Source organism: Macaca nemestrina, chromosome 6 (genome assembly GCF_043159975.1).
Source record: "Macaca nemestrina isolate mMacNem1 chromosome 6, mMacNem.hap1, whole genome shotgun sequence".
Classification (NCBI taxonomy): domain Eukaryota; kingdom Metazoa; phylum Chordata; class Mammalia; order Primates; family Cercopithecidae; genus Macaca; species Macaca nemestrina.
In genome coordinates this window covers 96,452,971-96,472,384 of record NC_092130.1, presented here as the reverse complement: position 1 = coordinate 96,472,384, position 19,414 = coordinate 96,452,971, and the positions used below count along the sequence as shown (strand labels likewise).

At 43.9% G+C, this 19,414-nt stretch overlaps 1 protein-coding gene across 8 annotated transcripts; it reads right to left on the bottom strand.

Moving 5' to 3' along the window:
• Positions 1-2,003: 2,003 nt before the first annotated feature.
• LOC105475069 (ankyrin repeat domain 34B) lies at positions 2,004-15,890 on the bottom strand. 8 transcript variants are annotated; one of them, XM_011730036.3, is made up of 6 exons: positions 15,509-15,889; positions 14,369-14,510; positions 12,033-12,118; positions 10,689-10,761; positions 8,798-8,888; positions 2,004-5,243 (listed from the first exon to the last, which is right to left on the bottom strand). In XM_011730036.3, exon 6 carries the CDS (start codon positions 5,218-5,220, stop codon positions 3,676-3,678), a length of 1,545 nt encoding a protein of 514 aa, XP_011728338.1. In that variant the 5' UTR covers positions 5,221-5,243; positions 8,798-8,888; positions 10,689-10,761; positions 12,033-12,118; positions 14,369-14,510; positions 15,509-15,889; the 3' UTR covers positions 2,004-3,675. The 8 variants fall into 8 exon arrangements, with proteins under 8 accessions (XP_011728338.1, XP_011728337.1, XP_011728343.1 ...); XM_011730035.3 differs by having other exon boundaries at positions 8,798-8,878; XM_011730041.3 differs by lacking the exon at positions 10,689-10,761.
• Between the last annotated feature and the right edge of the window lie 3,524 nt (positions 15,891-19,414).

Below are 19,414 nucleotides of genomic sequence, written 5' to 3'. Positions count from 1 at the left end.
GCCAAGGTTGTGGTGAGCCAAGATTGCACCATTGCATTCCAGCCTGGCGACAGAGCAAGACTGTCTCAAAAAATAAAGAGACAACAAACTGATATTGAAAAAGAGTTTGTTACTCTCAGTTCCCAAGAGGAAACAGGGTTGGTGACGAGGGTGGTGGGGGGGGGTCACACTGTGCAGCACCACATGTGGAGAACCCGGGTTGGTTGGGAGGCAGGAGGAGCAAGGGGGAAAGGTGGGAAAGGGGCTTTATTGTGGTTTTGGCGGGAAGGAATGGGCAAGGCAAGGTAAGCAGGTTTCTGGTTGGCTAGTTTCAATAGCTTCAGGGGGCTCTGGGGTGTAGGAGCTGTCTCTAGCTGTCTGGTTCCTGGCCCTGGGGTGATTAGGACAAGGAATGGTGACCCAGAGTGTGAGAGCCCTGTGAGAGCCTGATAAAGGAGATGTTTGGGGAATGGGCTCTGGATTGCTTGGTTTGCATATGGAAGGCATGTTCAGTGGGTGAGCTGTTTTCTATCTCTAGGAATTAGTTTATCCTGGGAGGGACTGTCCCTCCAGTGTCAGCAAGGTCTCAGGATGTCAAAGCCTCAAGAAATACAAAAATTAGATATGATGAATACTCTTATCAGCCTAACAGGCTTATTCTCTCCTTTAAGCAAGCCATATGGGAATCGAATTATTAAAAGGCTACACAGTGGGTGATTAATCAGAATAAGGGTAGTTTTATTTGAAAATTTATAAAGTTCAAGTACGAGATGTCTGATAGATGTGTTTCCAGCCAAGAATATGCCAGGCAGTTGTTTACCCTTCCCTGGGCACCGCTTGGATGGGCACTGTCAACACCTTTCTCAGTAACTGGGGTTGCCCTTTGTCCTCCGAGAAAGGACTGTCATGATTCAGTATTAGTTGTATTCATTGGAAATCCTGGTCCCAGGTAACTAAGAACGGTACCTGTAAGACGAATAAATGAAATGTCATTATACCTGTAAGTTAAATCATACTCTTAGATGAAGCTAAAATATAAAAAAATGCATTTATTATGTGCATACATACATGCCAAATTGCTGTTGCAAACATCTATAGGACCCACCATTGGGATCACAATGATATATTTTACTTAATGGGGTGAAAAGTCCCACCGGCTAGCTTTACAACCAGACTCAAACACCGTAAGTGTTCTTAGGATTGCTAGCAAGTTTAAAATTCTTCCAAATACGGCCAGAAATTTTTATTTTTATTTTATTTATTTATTTATTTTTAAGACGGGACCTTGCTCTGTTGCCCAGGCTGGAGTGGAGTGGCCCGATCTTGGCTCACTGCAACCTCCACCTCCTGGGTTCAAGTGATTATTGTGCCTCAGCCTCCCGAGTAGCTGGCATTACAGATTATAGGCGCACACCACCATGCCTGATTTTTTTTTTTTTTTCCCAAGATGGAGTCTTGCTCTGTCGCCAGAGCTGGAGTGCAGTGGCGCAATCTTGGCTCACTGCAACCTCTACCTCCTGGGTTCAAGCAGTTCTCCTGCCTCAGCCTCCCAAGTAGCGGGGATTACAGGCACACGCCACCACATCCAGCTAATTTTTGTATTTTTACTAGAGATGGGGTTTTACCACGTTGGCCAGGCTGGTCTCGAACTCCTGACCTCATGATCCACCAGCCTCAGCCTCCCAAAGTGCTGGGATTACAGGTGTGAGCCACCATGCCCAGCCTAATTTTGTGTATTTTTAGTAGAGATGGGGATTTGCCATGTTGCCCAGGCTGGTCTGGAACTCCTGACTTCAAGTGATCTGCCTCGGCCTCCCAAAGTGCCAGGATTATAGGCATGAGCCACCGAGCCCAGCCAAAAAACATTTTTAAAATGCTGTTAAATCTTTTTCATGTTGGTTTGAGAATAGCAACAAAAGTTATCCTTTCTTAGTTTTCTATTGATTCAAAGTAGCATGTGGCACAATTACTCTTGAAATTATGTTGAAATATCATTAGTATTTGAAAGATAAAGAAAAATCAGTAACCAAAATGATATTTTAAATCTTTATTGGTACCATTTGTTTATGAACTAATCTATTTACATATCCTTCCAAATTGTATCCTTACAACTTGAAGTCAAGTACTTTTCTCGATGTTAAACTTGCAGAAAGCATTTAGCTACCTATAAATATCAGGTACAATTCTAAGTTCTGAATCAAAAAATATTTTTAGTGTAATTAATATTAATGTTGAAGACATGAAATGGAAATGCCTCTAATTACTTTTTAAAGTCACAATTAATTAAATAATTACTATGTACATTACAACTTGCTTATATCAAATTACCAAGAAAAGCGTCATGCCAATTGTTAGGATCACCTCTATTCAGAAGGCAAAGAAAGTTGTACATGACAATCATCAAATTAATACACTTAGGTTTTGTATAGTCTGATTTATTCTTTGTTGTTAAGCTGCTAGATTGAAATAAGGATTCTTTGTATAAACATCGTACTTTGAAGTTATATAGATGATATAATTATTACTTTATTTTATAATACTAATATGGTATTTATTAATTTTGTTGGAAGTTCTTCACAGGTCCTAAAATACTAGATGATTGGAATGTCACACTAAGGAAGTTATCCTTAATATATAAATGTCTAATAACTACATATCAGAAATAAAAAGGTATTGTTTAATATTGCCAAATATTTAGTACATTTTGTGATTTTCTACTGCCTCTCTTAATTTTAGCTAACCTACTCTAATCATCAGTTTTTCTTCTTAAAAGAAAGCAAGCGCTTAGTTTTTATCCATGATGAACTTTTTTTGTTGTTATTTTTGAAAGACAAGAATAATTTGATATAAGTAAAGAGGAATGCTTTTTAACTTTTATATCATCTTGTCATTGGAAACTTATGGATAGGCTTCCAAAACTAATAATAGGAATTAAAAGATATGGAGAAAGAATAATTCCGTAAGATAACATTACAGGTAAGTCTGTTTAAAAATCAAAACAAAGCAAAGCAAAACACAGTACACAAACAAGACTCAGCATAGATTCCTAGTAGGTTGTAAAATTCTGACTTGCCAGTTTGACACTGATTAAACTGACACCACGAATATTTTAGTTGCCTATTCTAATACAGTGTTTAACCTTTTAAATTTTTAAGTAGAGTTTTATCTACCTTCAGTCACCATTTGTAAAGAATTAGCTCATTCTTTGTAGCTCGAATTTATTGATCTTAGAACATTTTATAGCTGTGAGTGTTTTCTTTTATGGTTTGGGGATCATAAAAAATTACAATCTCATTGATTAACATGAAACGTTAAAAAAATTATTGACTTGAAAACTGTTTCCTAATAAAATATTTAGCCAATCTGAAAATTTAAAAAAATTACCCCAACATATGTGGCCTTCTTTCTTTGCTGATTTTTTTTTTAATGACAAATTTGGACTACATCGAGATTGTTAAATATTAGAAGCATTGGGAAAAATAGCTTTGCTTTTGTTTGAGATAATTCCCTTAACAGAAACTACATATTATTTTTTATATTCATGATGCCTAGTACAAATCACATTACACTTTAATCCATCTAGCCATTATGGACTAACCAATTATGAGATTTAAAAGAATGAACATTTAAGATTTCTTCTCTATTTCTGTTTCTCTGATAGAAACATTTGAAGAAAGTGTGTTTTATACCCATCTCCTAAAAGTTTACTAATTGCTTAATTTGTTCAGTTTGCAATGATTGTCTCCTTAACAACATTTTCTTACTTTTGAATTCTTTAGGGAAAATCGGAACTGTTGGCATAAGCACTTTTTGGCCACAAGAAAGAAGGCTGCAAATCTTGTTGTTGACATTGATATCTGAGATGGGAGGGTGAGAATTTACATTTAAGGGTGGGAGAAATCCTTGTCTGGTTTGGGTAACACTGTGATCTAAAGGGAAAGCTCCTGAACCTCGCCTTTCTAAAATTGCATGATTTCTCCTGCTCAGGGGACCTGGGGGCATATTCTCTAACAATTCTTTGGACTCTGACAATTGGGAAGGAGATGGTGAGAGGATCTTTTTCTTTCCTACAAGTGCTTTGCCATCTTCTAAATTTGGAGGGGTAAGGCCAGCTGAGAGCTGGGAATCAGAGCTGTAGTGATTTGCCCCCAAGTTTCTTTTTTGAACTATACTTCTTAAGGTGGAAGTAAATATTGTCTGGTTAGAATCTGGGTCCTGGTCAGCAGGGATTTCAATGCATTGCTGATTTCCTTCTGAAAGACAAGACTGATAATTTATTTCATCATATGACATCTTCCTTGAGCTGGCCTGATCAAAGGCTCTTAGCAAATGTGCAGTGTCTTTTACATCAATGCTTTGGTGCCTAGTGATGAACCGCTTGGAAAGTGCCAGCCCATTGGTTTTATAGGATAATTCTTCCTCTGGTGTAATATCCTGGAGCTCCTCTTGCAATGAAGCCACTCTGTTCTGGTGCATTAATGATGGGGGACTCTTGATCCAGGGTGGAGCCTGGGGGAGCTTGGGCCCCTTAGGGGCCAGAGCAGGTTTCCTCACAGGGGAACCTGGGTCCCAGGTATCATCATTGCTTCCAGTGAGCTCAAGATCTTTAAAACCAAAAAGTGTCAGTTCTGTTTCAGAAGAATGTGAAAGTGGTGATGAGGCAGTTTTGATGTCTATTTCTGAAGGAGTGGTGCAGGTGGCTGGGGAATGACACCCATCTATATCCACAGGAGGCATATTTAAGTACTGTTTAGTAGTATGCTTCCCACAGGGCGACTTTGCTGTTGTGATGATGATGACCTCTTTCCCTTTTGCCTTGCAAGCACTAAGAAGAACTTTCAGGGTCTCTGTATCTTCTGAATTTATAGCATAAACAAGAGCTGAGTAACTAGAATGGTCTTGCAAGCTGAGGTCAGCCCCACTCTTGAGGAGCAAGGAAACAACTTCAGGGCCAGCTTTTTCTAAGCAAGCATGCATCAAAGCCGTTTTCCCAGATTTGTCCTGTATGTTGGGATCAGCATTGTTCTCTAACAGGTATTTCACCATTTTGGCTTTACTGACACTCTGGTGATCCACATGTTTGGTCTTACAAGCGATCATTAAAGGGGTTTCCCCACGGTCGTTGCTCTCATTAATGTAGGCACCGCCTTCTAGCAAAAGTCTTGTGAGGCGAAGCCGGCTCTGATGGACTGCTTTGATCAAGGAATTTCCTTCACTTGAAATTTCCATACCTTCATCCATCTTCAGAGGTTAGAAATCAATACCTGATTATCAAAGATGGTAAAGACCAAAAGATTAGCCAGAATCAACATCCCAACTTATATTCATTTTGTTAGAATTAATTTTGAAAATATGTAGGGGACATAAATGGGATTATGCTATTAATAAATGCAGAACAAAATAGTGAATTGCAACATAAAATAAATTTTTGAATAGTAATGACCTTTAGGAGATTAAAAATTAAAATTTATTTTCAAAATCTTCATTGAATATTTATAACACCAACATAGTACTTTCCTAAGTCCCACATTAATTAACAAAGAATCCACCTGTGAAAAATAATTTTTAAATTAATAATATTAAAAAGCAAATTTAGGATAAGTACAGTGGCTCACATCTGTAATCCCAGCACGGTGGGAGGTTGAAGCAGGAGGATTACTTGAGGACAGGAATTTGAGACCAGCCTGGGCAATGTGTGGTGAGATTCCATCTCCACCAAAAATAAGTTTTAAAATTAGCTGGGCGTGGTGGTGTGACCTGTAGTTCCAGCTACTCAGGAGACTGAGGCAGGAGGATCACTTGAGCCCCGGAGTTCGAGGTTACAGTGAGCTATGATCATCCCACAGGCACTCAGCCTGGGTAACAGAGTGAGACCCTATCTCTAAAAAAAAAATTAATTAAAATGTAAATTTTAAAAAGTAAACTTAAGCCAAAAAGCCAAAATTCTGTTGTCATTGCAACAGAATCAACTAAATATAACATGTTTGTGGTAGCTGAATGTAAAAACTTTAGTATTACATTACTTAAACATGCTCTTCAATTAAACAATGCAAGTGATATCTAGATTTTCAATTTGAGGGACATTTTTATGTTTCTTTTGAAAGATGAAATATTGTTTGGGCTGCAACATGTTAAAATAACGGACATAATATCTGAAATCCACACTGAGATTGGAATGGTGAGCATGTGATTACGCATTTTTCTTGATTCTATTATTTAAATCATATACTGACCAGATAACAATGTTAGCAAGAACTGTAGGGTTAAAATTTGACAACAGTGTATCTGCTCTGAAAAAGGAGTTTCATAGGCAAGAAACCTGAAAGGAGCCATGCAGACTTTGTAAACATTTTAATTTTTATTAGTGAAACTAAAAAATATTTATGTTTAATTTATTTAAATAATTTAGATTCAGACTCCTTCAACAGATAATTCCATTAGGTGGTAAGAATTATGTCTTCATCTAGGACTAAGAAAATTTTTGTCTTTTAACAGTCCTTAGAGTTGGTGGGGAGAATCAGATGAATGTATATATAATATTTAAATCTGTTTCATTGATTCAGTAGTTCTTGGAAGTTGAAAACTATTGTTTATTCTACCTATTTACTTTTAAAATTAAGATTATGGGAAATGGATTTCTATTTGATAACAGAATAGATAACAAATCTAATAACAACCAAAAGAAAGAAGAGACGAAGAGAGCAGAAAGAAAGTGAAGAAAAAAGAGAAAAGTAAGCATGCAGGCAGAAATTTCATTCTTAAACATCTACAAGCTCCTGATATGTGCTGGGCACTGAGCTACAAAGACACAAGCCCCATGTCTGAGGAGCTCACAGCCTTTTGGGAGAGATACTGAATAAGCATCTGGTTTCAGAGTCAGGAGGGCCGAGAAGCTTTAACATCTTGGGGACCAAAATGGGCTTCACAGAAGCCAGCTGTGTGAGTTGAGTCTTGAAGATTTTGTAAGAATCTGGCAGGCAGACAAAGGAGGAGGGAGAAGTAGGTAATACTCCTTTTACAAAGACCTAGAGGCCTAAATAGTGGTTATTTACAAGGAAACAGGCTTTATTTACTTGGTTACAACCAAACTTCAGGAAAATATTTTAGCAGATGGTTAGGGTTAATATGGTAGAACACACACATCTAATTTTGCTTCTTCCTGAAAATCCTTAACACCAAAGAATTTTGTCAAACACATAAACTCGTAAAGATAGAGGGAAGAGGAAAAGATGGCAGCAACACTATTTTGGAAGCCAGAAAGCAGATGAGCCAGTAGTAACTGACTCAGCTTGTGTGTGTGTGTGTGTGTGTGTGTGTGTGTGTGTGTGTGTGTGTGTGTGAGGAATACAGCTAAAATAAAGAGGAGTAGGTGAAAAGCTGTTAGATAAGCAGTTAGAATTCCTAGGTCCTTGCTACTTGAAGTGTGATCCTACCCTGGCATAACCACCACCAGAAAACTCATTTGATATGCAGAATGTCAGACCCCACCCCAGAGCTACTGAATCAGAGCCTACATTTTAACAAGATCCCCAGGTGATTTGCATGCACATTAAAGTTTGAGAAGTGCTGCCTTAGGTCACTCCTCCAGCTCCCAGTCACTAGGAGATGCAAGACTGCCCCTCCCGTCCTCCCGTCCTACGGGCTGTCTAGAGGTTTATTCTCAGGAAATGATGAAACAGAGCATCTCTGGACCGGGAGACACCAGCATGTTTGAGAACAAGAAAGCAGGGGAATAAGTGATTGCTTACTGACCACTGCTGAAGGGGGCCACAGCCTGCTTCCCCACCTTGGCTTCGAGGAGGCCGGCAGCCATACCCTCACCCCTGAGGGATACATTGATTGCTATGGCGTTCTCTCAAGAATCTGACATGCCACCCAGGTTGTACTACAGTGAGGCTTACAGGTGACAAGCCTCATTTGTGTGCTTAAGGCTTCTCATCAGCTTTTAATCCCAACCCTTTAATCATGAGCAGCCACAACAAAAATTTAAAAACAAACAAAAATGCCTCTTACATTAAAGATAGAGACTAGAACAAATTGAAAAAAGCAACTTGCAGGAAACGTATTAATCAGAAAAATGAAAAGATGAGAAATTGAAAAAGATGAAAAATGAAAAGCTTTTGTCATACACTAGCAATACTGTCTTTTCTTTATTTACCTAATTTTGTACCTGCTACTAAGTTTTTTAAAAATAAACAATTATTTTACTTAGGGATCAACTATAAGGGGCACCTGAAAATTTTTTTTTAAAGCAAAGGGAATGATTAATACAAAAGTCAACAGAAAGCTACTCCTTGGTAGAGATTAGGAGAATAATGCCTTTTGGGAGGGACACAGAGAGGCCCAAAGGTTCAGGTGATGTTCTATTTCCCAGTCTGGGTGATGCATAGGTGGGTGTCCATTCTATTCTTCTTCTTTAAAAGTACACATTTCACATACTCTTCTGTATATCACTCTTATTTACTTATTGTGAAATAGAATGTGTGTGCAGAAAAGAGCATAGCATATATGTAAGATATACTTCATTATTAAAATTTACAAAGAGTCCTATTAGGTCTTCCTTTTAAAAGAGTAATTCAGTTCTCATGACATTATCAATGACATTTGTGCCTTGACTTTCAACTGGAGTTTCAACTGACTAAGCTCCTGAAAGGCAGTATTCAAAAGGACATAGAATTCATCTCCACTTCAGTATCATTCATGGTGCAAAGCAAAGAACTACTCAATCTGTACATACATAAATACAATGAGAGTGAATGCTTTCATTTTATGTTCCCCGTGACATACTCTATAAAGGCTATCTTGGAGCCACACATACCTGCAAGTCAGGAACTTAGGAATTTGGGATCAGTTGACTGCTTCGGTCCCAACTCAGAGGTCTATTCTGAATGCAAAGCATCTGAAAAGAGCTCACATGAGACAGTGATCACAAAAGGATCATTTTTAAAGCATTTTTCATATATAAATGGGCTTAATAGAGCATAGAAATGTAGAGAAATGAGCTGGAATGTAATATCAAATATAGAAACTACTTAGTAATTGCAATTCAATTGCTATACAGTATCAGTCATTTAAAAAATTATTTGACAAAAAGTAGCATTTGAGAAACAGATATTCAAACGAGAACAAGTTGTCAGATACCAGATGTCAATATTATATTCTCGTATAGTTTCTAGTATTTAGGTCAATCTTGTTTTTATTTTTTAAAGTCTTAGCAGAATCTTTGGGGGAAGATATTTTACTTACTTTTTTTTTAATACTTATTTTATTTTATTTTTTTGGCACAGGGTCTTGCTATATTGCCCAGACTAGTCTTGAACTCCCAGCCTCAAACAATCCTCCTGCCTCAGCCTCCCAAAGTGTTGGGGTTACAGGCATAAGCCACCATGGCCAGCCAAGGCTTTCTACTTTTCAGCCATCCTCAAGTAAAGGCCTTTCTCCACAACACTAAACCTGACCGCTTGCTGTCACAGCTTTTCTTTCACCAAGGTTGGTGTCAGGAGGTTCTGGGAGAAGAAGAGGAGCTGCTACTATGCTGGCAACTACCATGCCTAAGGAGGACAGTGGCCCCATCACAGTCTTGTGGAAAAAGGGTGCTGTGGGCTTCAGGGTCTCAGAGAAGTTGAGCAGTGGCACCAACTTGCTGCCTAATCCACCTGCAGTATGGACATAGGCAGACCCTCTCCTCTGAGGACTCGGGGAGTGTCCAGCAACACCAACCTCATGAGGTTGACTCTTTCCTCATTCTAAAGATTTTTAAAGCCACTTTGTTTGCTCACTTCTTTTTTTTTGAGATGGAATTTCGCTCTTGTTGCCCAGGCTGGAGTGCAATGGCGCCATCTCGGCTCACTGCAATCTCCGCCTCCTGGCTTCAAGTGATTCTCCTGCCTCAGCATCCTGAGTAGCTGAGATTACAGGCGTGCGCCACCATACCCTGCTAATTTTGTATTTTTAGTAGAGATGGGGTTTCTTCATATTGGTCAGGTTGATCTCGAACTCCCGACCTCAGGTGATCTGCTCACCTCAGCCTCCCAAAGTGCTGGGATTACAGGCGTGCGCCACCGCGCCCAGCCTGTTTGCTCACTTCTTAACATTTAGTAGATAACTTTTGAAATTGTCTAAACATTAAACTTGTCAGGGAAAAAAGGTGCCAGATACTTTATTCTCCAAATGTTCTGGTTCTTTCTGTAATCAGTACCTGAATGGAAGAACCCCCTTCTCTTTAGCCCTTCATCCTTTTCTGGGGGTTCTTTTATCTTGTTTTCTCCATTTGTGCATCAAAAACACTGATATTTATGTCTGACTTATTTCCTTTTCACAGAGTCCAACTCAACTTTTGATGAGGACCACTTCTGTTGCCTAGAACGTTCTTTCCTCCTGGAAGCATCCTGATTGGACACTGAGTGCTGAGAGCATACTAACATCCAGTCAATCCCTTTGTTATGTCTAGACTATAAGCAATCCCCAAATTCAGTGGCACCTTCTATATAGATAATAGTTCAACTGCAGAAAGTTCAGGCATCTGACAGGGGTCAATCGTGACTCCCACACTTATTGGCTATGTGCCCTGATCAAGTCTCTCAGCCTCTAGGAGTCTTGAGTTCCTCACGCGTGGAATGACAATCATGGAATATGCATTCCATGGGGATGTGGTAATGAAATCAGACAATGTCTAGAGAAAGACTTTCTTGTTTTGTCTTCATACTCACTGCATTCTTCTTTTTAAAATGTTTATCTCAGAATTAGCTTTTTGAAAAGTTTATCATGTCTCCAATCCACAACCTATTTAAAATAACAGATAAAATATTGGAAATGTTGTTTTTTTAAGGATCTCATATTTCTAAGATACAATGCTTCTTCTCATTCTGTAAACATCAGTAGAATCTAATAAGCAAAACATGGAAAGAGCATATCCTTTAAGTGTACTTTCCTTACAATTTCCAAATACTATCATTTTGACATTATTACAAGATATTAATTATTAAACCGATGGATAAACTGCTTTTCATTCAAAAATTACAGTGTCTTTAATATCACTTGCACCTCATGATGGCATATTTACAATGCTCCTTTAGTTCCTCCCTCTATGCCCAAGATGCCACCAAAATTATAAGCATTGAGTTATTTTTTAAAAATATTTTAAATATGTATATTTTTAAGAACAAAGAAGGGGCCGGGCGCGGTGGCTCAAGCCTGTAATCCCAGTACTTTGGGAGGCCGAGACAGGTGGATCACAAGGTCAGGAGATCGAGACCATCCTGGCTAACACGGTGAAACCCCGTCTCTACTAAAAAATACAAAAAACTAGCCGGGCGAGGTAGCGGGCGCCTGTAGTCCCAGCTACTCGGGAGGCTGAGGCAGGAGAATGGCGTGAACCCAGGAGGCAGAGCTTGCAGTGAGCTGAAATCCGGCCACTGCACTCCAGCCTGGGCGACAGAGCGAGACTCCGTCTCAAAAAAAAAAAAAAAACAAAGAAAATTGGAGGAGAGATACCATTAGATAAGCAATTTCAAACAGGCTCTGGAAATGGGGGAATGGTGGAGTGGCAAATGGCCTTAGCATGGCAGAGGAGGCTGCAGGACACAGACCCAGGGAGGCTGCTTACCCACAGGACCTGTGACATTTAGGACTTAGAGGTTCCAAGTGCCATAGAAAATGGCAATGAGTAACAGGGCTTAGAACAAGAAGATGGTTGAAAGTCTGTGGACAGAACTCCTGGATCCCCATGTATTTTATCCCAGCCCAAGTAGCAGACAATCACTTTCCTAGGCAAGAAAACAAAGATTTATTTTCTAAATTGATCAGAAAGTCTTCAAACTTAGAGGCAGCTTGCTGAAAACAGGGGTTCAGTGAGCATGTGCAGGCCAAAGGATGAATTCCTCAGCTCCCTGCCCTGCTACAAGGGGACTGGAAGCCAGGAAAAGAAAGTAAGGCACATTGCATCTTGGAAAGATGAGCCCTATTAAAAATATCTGTTGATACATGAAAGCAATTCAAACCATAACTGCATTCACCCTTCCAGACACCCACTCTAGATGGAAATAGAAAGTTACCTGAAAACATTATTCAAAATTTCATACTTCACTTTTGTCTCTTCTCTCCCTGGATGAGTTTTCTGTCAGCCAGCTGTCAGTTCCTACTGAAGAAAATCAAAGCTATTCAGAGTTACATAAACACCAATAACTTGTTACATGCATCTTTCCCATTTGGAGTCTAGTTTTTAAATTCCTTATTAAGAAATCCCTACAATGTTTGCTCAGTTAGTCATATCTCACTGATTATGAGTTTGTAAAGTGTCTGGAGATTCTATGCACAGCAACCCTGTGTGTGTCTGCCTGCAGGGCTGAGTCTGCTGCGCAAGAACTGCTGGGGTTGGAAGGGCCTCAGCACTCACTTGGTGCAGATGAGGAGGCTGAGAAAGGAAAGGTGAGGGCACTCTCCCAAAGTCAATCATCTTACTCACCTGCTTGCCAGAAGTCAATTCATGTTTGTGTCCTTTATCTCAATATCGCCTTGCTTCTTGGATGGCCAGCTTCCCACGGAGTAGGACTCCGTTTTGACGGCCTGATTTGTGTGTTATCTCACATGGCAGTGCTGCATGAGCTGAGATGCTTGCAAAGCCATCTTGGAGATGATAGACCAGGCCTTTCCTGTGGCTTTTTGTCCCCATGCCACCCCCAGTTTTCCTTTCTTAAGACAGAAAAGTGGCTGGGCATGGTGGCTTATGCCTGTAAACCCAGCACTTTGGAAGGCTGAGGGGGAGCGGATCACCTGAGGTCAGGAGTTTGAGACCAGCCTGGCCAACATGGTGAAACCGCATCTCTACTAAAAATACAAAAGTTAGCCAGGCATTGTGGCGGGTGCCTGTAATCCCAGCTACTCAGGAGGCTGAGGCAGGAGAATCACTTGAACTCAGGAGGTGAAGGTTGCAGCGAGCCGAGATTGCACCACTGCACTCCAGCCTGGGTGACAAGAGCAAGACTCTGTCTCAAAAAAAAAAAAAAAAGAAAAAAGAAAGAAAAGTTATTTTCCTTTGAGCCTTTCACTCTGCCTCCAAATAGGATCCACGCTTCCTCTCATAAAGTTCATCATCTGGCCATGGTGGGGTAGAACTTAACAAATGGGTTTGAACTCAAAATTCAGCCCATCACCCTTGCCTCGGTCCCTGCCTATGCGCTGCCCCAAAGGCGATTAGAGACTGCTCAGATGAGGCAGCAGGGGGCATATCAGGGTCCTGGGCTCCAGCTCTCTCCAAGTTACCAACCTCTGAGAAGTCATTCTTAGCCTTAGTTTCCTCACCTCTAAAATGGGCACAATATCTACTTTACAGTAGATGATTGTGAGGATTTTAAGATCCGAACACACTTGCTACTTAAGAATTCAATGAATGTCCATTTATAAACATGCATCACCAAATATAGGCACTGCATACAGGAATCCTCAGGGCTGGTGGGGTCTGACAATGGGATGCTAGGTTCCCTATACCAGCGGGTTCTCCTTTTGTGAGCATAAGAAACACATGGAGCACCTGTTAAAAAGAAAATTCTAGGCTCCACTCCCACATATTCCATGGGAGATGCTTCTAATGCACACTTGGAGAAAATCTGAGGCAAATTCTTCATTCCTCATTCCAGGCCACTTCCTGTTTGTTATAGACCCCTGCCTCAGATTCACACAGAACTGTCTCCGTCATTACTTCCAAGTGGTATGATTCTCAGCTCCCCTGCAGGAGTGAAAGGCAGAGACAGATGGCTGCCACAGCCTAGAGACGCGTCCAGGGAGCTCACAGGTCCCAGAGAAGACGACAGCCTTGAATTAGTAGAATGGGCCAGGAGCCGGAGGTTTGCTGCCCTGCCTTTCCTAGACGGGTTTGAAAAAAACCCAGAGTCCTAGTGGACAGCCAAAGGCCAGGAGGGAGGCCAGCGGCACTGGAATAAGGCAAGCCTGCCTGCCACAAGCAAATGTGTATCTCCTCCCCACCCAAGGAAAGGGACAGAGACAGAATAAAAGATGCATCTGAGGTCGTCCTGGAAAATGGAATGACTGGCCAGAAAAAGATTCTTCCCTGGTATTGACTTGCAAGAAATATTTCGAAACCGCCCAAGGAGACGGGTAGCTGGTAAGGTTTGCTGTGTTTCCCACACATACCCCCAAAGGGCTGTTGTGTTCTCCTAGTTACTTCGGCTGTGCCCCAGGCCTTTGGGGCATCTATGCCTCAACCTCTGTTACTGATTCACCTCCCCCGCCAACACACACACACACACACACACACACACACACACACACACACACACGAGAGAGAGAGAGAGAGAGAGAGAGAGAGAGAGAGAGAGAGACAGAGACAGAGAGAGAGAGAGAGAGAGAGAGAGAGAGAGAGAGCGCAACCTACTCCTCCAAGTCTCAGGGAACCAAGGCGATGGGATTTCCAAGCTGTTGAGGATGCTAGCAGTCTCCGCGGTCCCCGCCGACCCCTGGAACCAGGCGCGTTTCCTCAGTTTTTCCTGAGAGCAGGAGGAAGCGAGCTCAAGGCGCTGTCGGAGAAGGGCAAAGGAAGGTGACTGGGGAGACAGCGCCAGGGCACCGATGGGGGCGGGGTGCGCGTTTCGTCGCCTCATCTCTGAGCCAGGGCAGGCAGCTGGCGGGCTAAGGCGATCACCATCCACGAAAACGGGTTCTGCCCACAGCCGCTGCGGAGCGGTCCCTGCGCCGCTCGCCCGCCCGCCGGACGCGGCCCTCCCTTGGGAAATGGCGCGTCTGAGGGGCACAGCCACGGCCCCCATCCCGGAGCAGGCGCACCTCTGCACCCGCCTCTCAGCTAAGGGGGTCCGGTATCCTGGTGCCAAGGCTGTGCGCGCCTGAGAAGCGCGGGGACCAGCTGCCCGCCCCTGTGCTTCCAGAGCCAGAGGCTGCAAACGGCTCCGCAGTCCCCAGCCAGTCCCCAGCGCCCAGCCGGCACCTCCTGCTGCCCAGCTGCCGAGGCACCTGCGGAGACGCGCCCAAGTCAGACCCTCCGACCCGCGCGCTCCTGCGGCCCAGCGCGCGCCGCTCCCTCTGCCGACCTTCGCCCGTCAGGCTCCCGCCCCGCGTCCTCCTCGACCGCCCCCGGCCGGGCAGCCCTCGCCGGTTCCCGCCGCTCGGCGAGGCTGAGGAGGCGGAACCCGCATCCCCGCGGAGTCCAAGCCCCAGCGGCCGCAAAACTGGAACCGAGAACCAGCGGGAACGGCAGGAAGCGCGAGGGTGAGCTCGCGTGGAGCGCGCCCCGGGGTGGCGGGGCAGAGTCTCTCGGGAGGCCCCTGCAGCCCGACGGCCCTCGGCTGGCCCTGGGTCTCGCACCCTGCTCTGGGCACTGCATTGTCAGGGTGCGCGGGAGGTGCGGGCTTCAGGGGCCTGCGCGCACCGGGCAGGGAGCATTGAGGTCGTGCGGGCCGCTGGGTCCCACGCTGCGCCCTCGATGTCCTCCTCCCGGCAGCCGCCACTGCAAGCCGAAGTTTCCCAAGTGCAGCCGGCAGGCACGGCGCCTCACACTGACCTGGGACGCGCTGTCGAGTTGGCGGCGGCGCTTGCAACCTCCCTCTGGCACTGCCCGACCCTCTGTGTGGTGGCCCTAGGGCACCGTCCGAGGTGAGCTGTGGTCTTCTGCTCCTCGGCGGTTCGAATCGCAGATCTCGGAGATGCCGCCCCGTCCCCGCCCTGCTTGGCAGAAAGAGGTGGGCGACTGCTGCGAAGCGCTGGAGCTGGGACGCGGAGGGCGCACCTCGCCAGACGCCCTGGCAGCGCGGCGCTTCCGTTGGGGGTGACGCGTCGGCTCCCGGCTCTGCGCAGGTGAGGGCGGCAAGGCCACTCTGGACCCAGAAGGGCCAGAAGCTACTGGAAGCTACGCCTTCTGTCCCTGTAAGTCCCACCCCCGTCCCCTGCTTCGGCCACCGCGCTTCGGCCACGGCGACTTGGTCAACAACAGCGGCAGCAGGGTCTCCCCACTGAGGGAAGTACGCACCCCTACGTCACGGGCTTTGGCTCTTCCAGGCGGTATCCCTCCCCTCAGCTCACATCCACCCTCTGGTCCATGAGTCTGTCTGTCCCCACCGGTCCCTCCACCCCTCCACCTCCCTGTACCCACTTCAGGTAATGCCAGAGCCTCACTTCAGGTTGGGGTGTTAGTGGGAACAACCATTCTTATGTCTTTAGGAATTTATAAGGTTATTATACTATTATTAAAACATGAATAGAACACATTAACAAAATTTCGCAAAATACATTTCATATGTTAAACTCCACTGAGAGATGAAAAGGAAATGAAGTAGAAGCAACTTTTTTTGTCGTTATTTTTTAGTTTTAGTTTAGTTTTTTTTTTGTTTTGTTTTGTTTTGTTTTGTTTTGTTTTTTGAGACAGAGTCTCTTTCTGTCGCCCAGGCTGGAGTGCAGTGGTGTGATCTCGGCTCACTGCAACCTCCGCCTCCTGGGTTCAACCGATTCTCATGACCCAGGCTCCGGAGTAGCAGGGATTACAGGTGTGCACCACCCCACCTGGCTAATTTTTGTATTTTTAATAGAGAGGGATTTTCACCATGTTGCCCAGGCTGGTCTCGAACTCCTGACCTCAAGTGATCCACTCACCTCGGCCTCCCAAAGTGCTGGGATTACAGGTGTGAGCCACAACACCCGACCGGAAGCAACGTTTTTAACTCTTCATTTATTTTGGAGGGTCTGTTGGAGAAAAGACCAGCACTATTTTTGTTATTCAGATAATGTCAATCAAAACTTGTTTATAGTTTTGAGTCCTCAACGGGGAAAAATAGACTTATCTCTGGTCAGGCTTCCTTCATTAAAGAAAAGACCCCTCTGAAATGAGGACCAAAGGATCCTCATTTAGTAAACATATACAAAGCAAGTACACAGGGTGCTTTACCCCAAAGTTAGGCTCTAAGAGTTTGAATCCTAGATCTGGGCTGCCCTTTGCCTTCAACCATTTGTTTGGAGGTTGCCAGGGAACACTGAGCAAATTTGCACGAAGGCACGGGGCTCCTCCTCCTTACCACCTCCGACCCTTCTCTTAAAAAAATTTCATCAATGTGCAGTGTACCTATTAAAAGACAAATATTTTGGCTGAATGCTGTGGCTCACGCCTCTAATCCCAGCACTTTGGGAGGCCAAGGAGTGTGAATCACTTCCAGGTCAGGAGTTCGAGACCAGCCTGGCCAACATGATGAAACCTCATCTCTACAAAAATACAAAAATTAGCCAGGTGTTGTGTTGTACACCTGTAATCCCAGCTACTGGGGAGGTTTAGGCAGGAGAATCACTTGAACCCAGGAGGCAGCAATTGCAGTGAGACGAGATAGCGCCACTGCACTCCAGCCTGGGCCACAGGGACGCAGACTTCATCTAAAAAAAGAGATGCACATTTCACAAGTCGGATGATTTTGCACAAACTGAGCATCATCCAGATCAAGAAGCAGAACATTACCAGTTCCCCCAGAACACTCCCTCTTCAGATCTCTCATTGGAGGGAGTGGTGGCTTCAAACAGCATAGAGTAGTTTTCTTTGTTTTTGCACTTTATAGTGATGGAATCACTCTGTTGACAGGCATCTTTCACTCAACAGTATGTTTAAGAGATGCATACTGTGTGTGGCTGTTGTCTGTTTATTCCTTTTGCTGTATAGTATTCTGTTGTGTGATTGTGCCTCAATTACTTATTCATTCTACTACTGATAGACATTTGGGTAATTCTCAGGTTTGGGACATTACAAATAATGCTGCTATGAATATTAAAATAGATGTCGTTTGGTGACCATATATACATATTTCTGTCGGGTACATACCTAGGAGAGGAATTGTGAGTCATAATGTAGGCATATGTTCAGCTTCTGGAGATGCCACCAAACAGCTTTTCAGAGCAGATGATCCAGTTTTCACTCCTACTTTATTAGTTTTCTATTGCTGCTTGTTACCACAAACAAAACCACCACAAACTTAGTGGCTTAAAAAACACTGATTTATTCTCTTACAGTTCAGGAGGTCAGAAGTCCAAATTGAGTTCTATGTGGCTAAAACCAGAGTCTCAGGCCGGGCGCGGTGGCTCAAGCCTGTAATCCCAGCACTTTGGGAGGCCGAGACGGGCGGATCACAAGGTCAGGAGATCGAGACCATCCTGGCTAACGCAGTGAAACCCCGTCTCTACTAAAAAGATACAAAACAAACAAACAAACAAACAAACAAACAAAAACTAGCCGGGCAAGGTGGCGGGCGCCTGTAGTCCCAGCTACTCGGCAGGCTGAGGCAGGAGAATGGCGTAAACCCAGGAGGCGGAGCTTGCAGTGAGCTGAGATCCCTCTACTGCACTCCAGCCTGGGTGACAGAGCGAGACTCCGTCTCAAAAAAAAAACAAAAAACAAAACAAAACAAAACAAACAAAAAAAAACACCAGAGTCTCAGCAAGACTGCATTACTTTTGGGGGTTCCAGGGGACAATCTGTGTCCTTACCCTTTCTAGCTTTTAGAGGCCATCTGCATTCCTTGACTGGTGGCCCCTTCATCCATCTTCAAATATCTGTCTCTCCCTCTCTCTCCCTCCCTGCCCCCTTCTCCCCACTGCCACGCTTCTGTTGTCACATGTCTGTCTCTCGCTCTGCTTCCTTCTCTCCCTCTGACTCTCCTGCCTCACTCTTGAGGACCTTTGTGATGACAGCGGACCCACCTGGATGATCTTCCATTTCAAAATCCTTCATTTAATCACAGCTGCAAAATTAATTTGGCCTGTAGGGTAACATATTCACAGATTCTAGGGATTAGGACATTAAACTCTATGGCGATTCGTTGCTCAACCCACCACACCTATCAGCAGGATATTGGAGCATGTTGCATGGATGGAGGATGGGCTGAAAAACAGAGGACAAAGAATTCACAATTTACATTGTATCCCAGATACAATTTACCTGTAGGATTTTTACTGCTGACCTGGGTGCTGTGCCAGGACTGGTGGACAGGAGAGGGGGACTGATGCTGGAACACCACTTCTAGCCACCACCAACCTGCTGGCACTACATGATTTGTGCCTGGGGCACCCATGCTGAGTGACATGTTAGAGAAGGCAGATCCTCCTTCGTGGGAGTTGGTAACAGCAGTTAAACAGTGGTGAACATATCACATTTTACACTGTGGGAAAGGCCCTGTGGTCAGTGGACAGTGTCCCATCACGTGCCGCAGTGGTGGAATTATGAGGACTGACTTCCACAGCAGGAGAGTTAAGGGGAGGGCTGGATTAGACTACAAACCTCATCTGCTAATCTGGGCAGGACATTCCATGCCATCGTTGTAATCTGAATGTTAAAGGGAGATGATTTTAACATTCAAAGTCTGAGAATGAGAATTTCTAGATTATACCTACTTCTGATCTCAGTTTAATCCAACAACTACACCCCTGAAGGAGAGAGGAC

What these genes read in the sequence shown, in the direction of transcription:
- LOC105475069 (XM_011730043.3), bottom strand. Translation starts at nt 5,220, where the DNA reads ATGGATGAAGGTATGGAAATTTCAAGTGAAGGAAATTCCTTGATCAAA.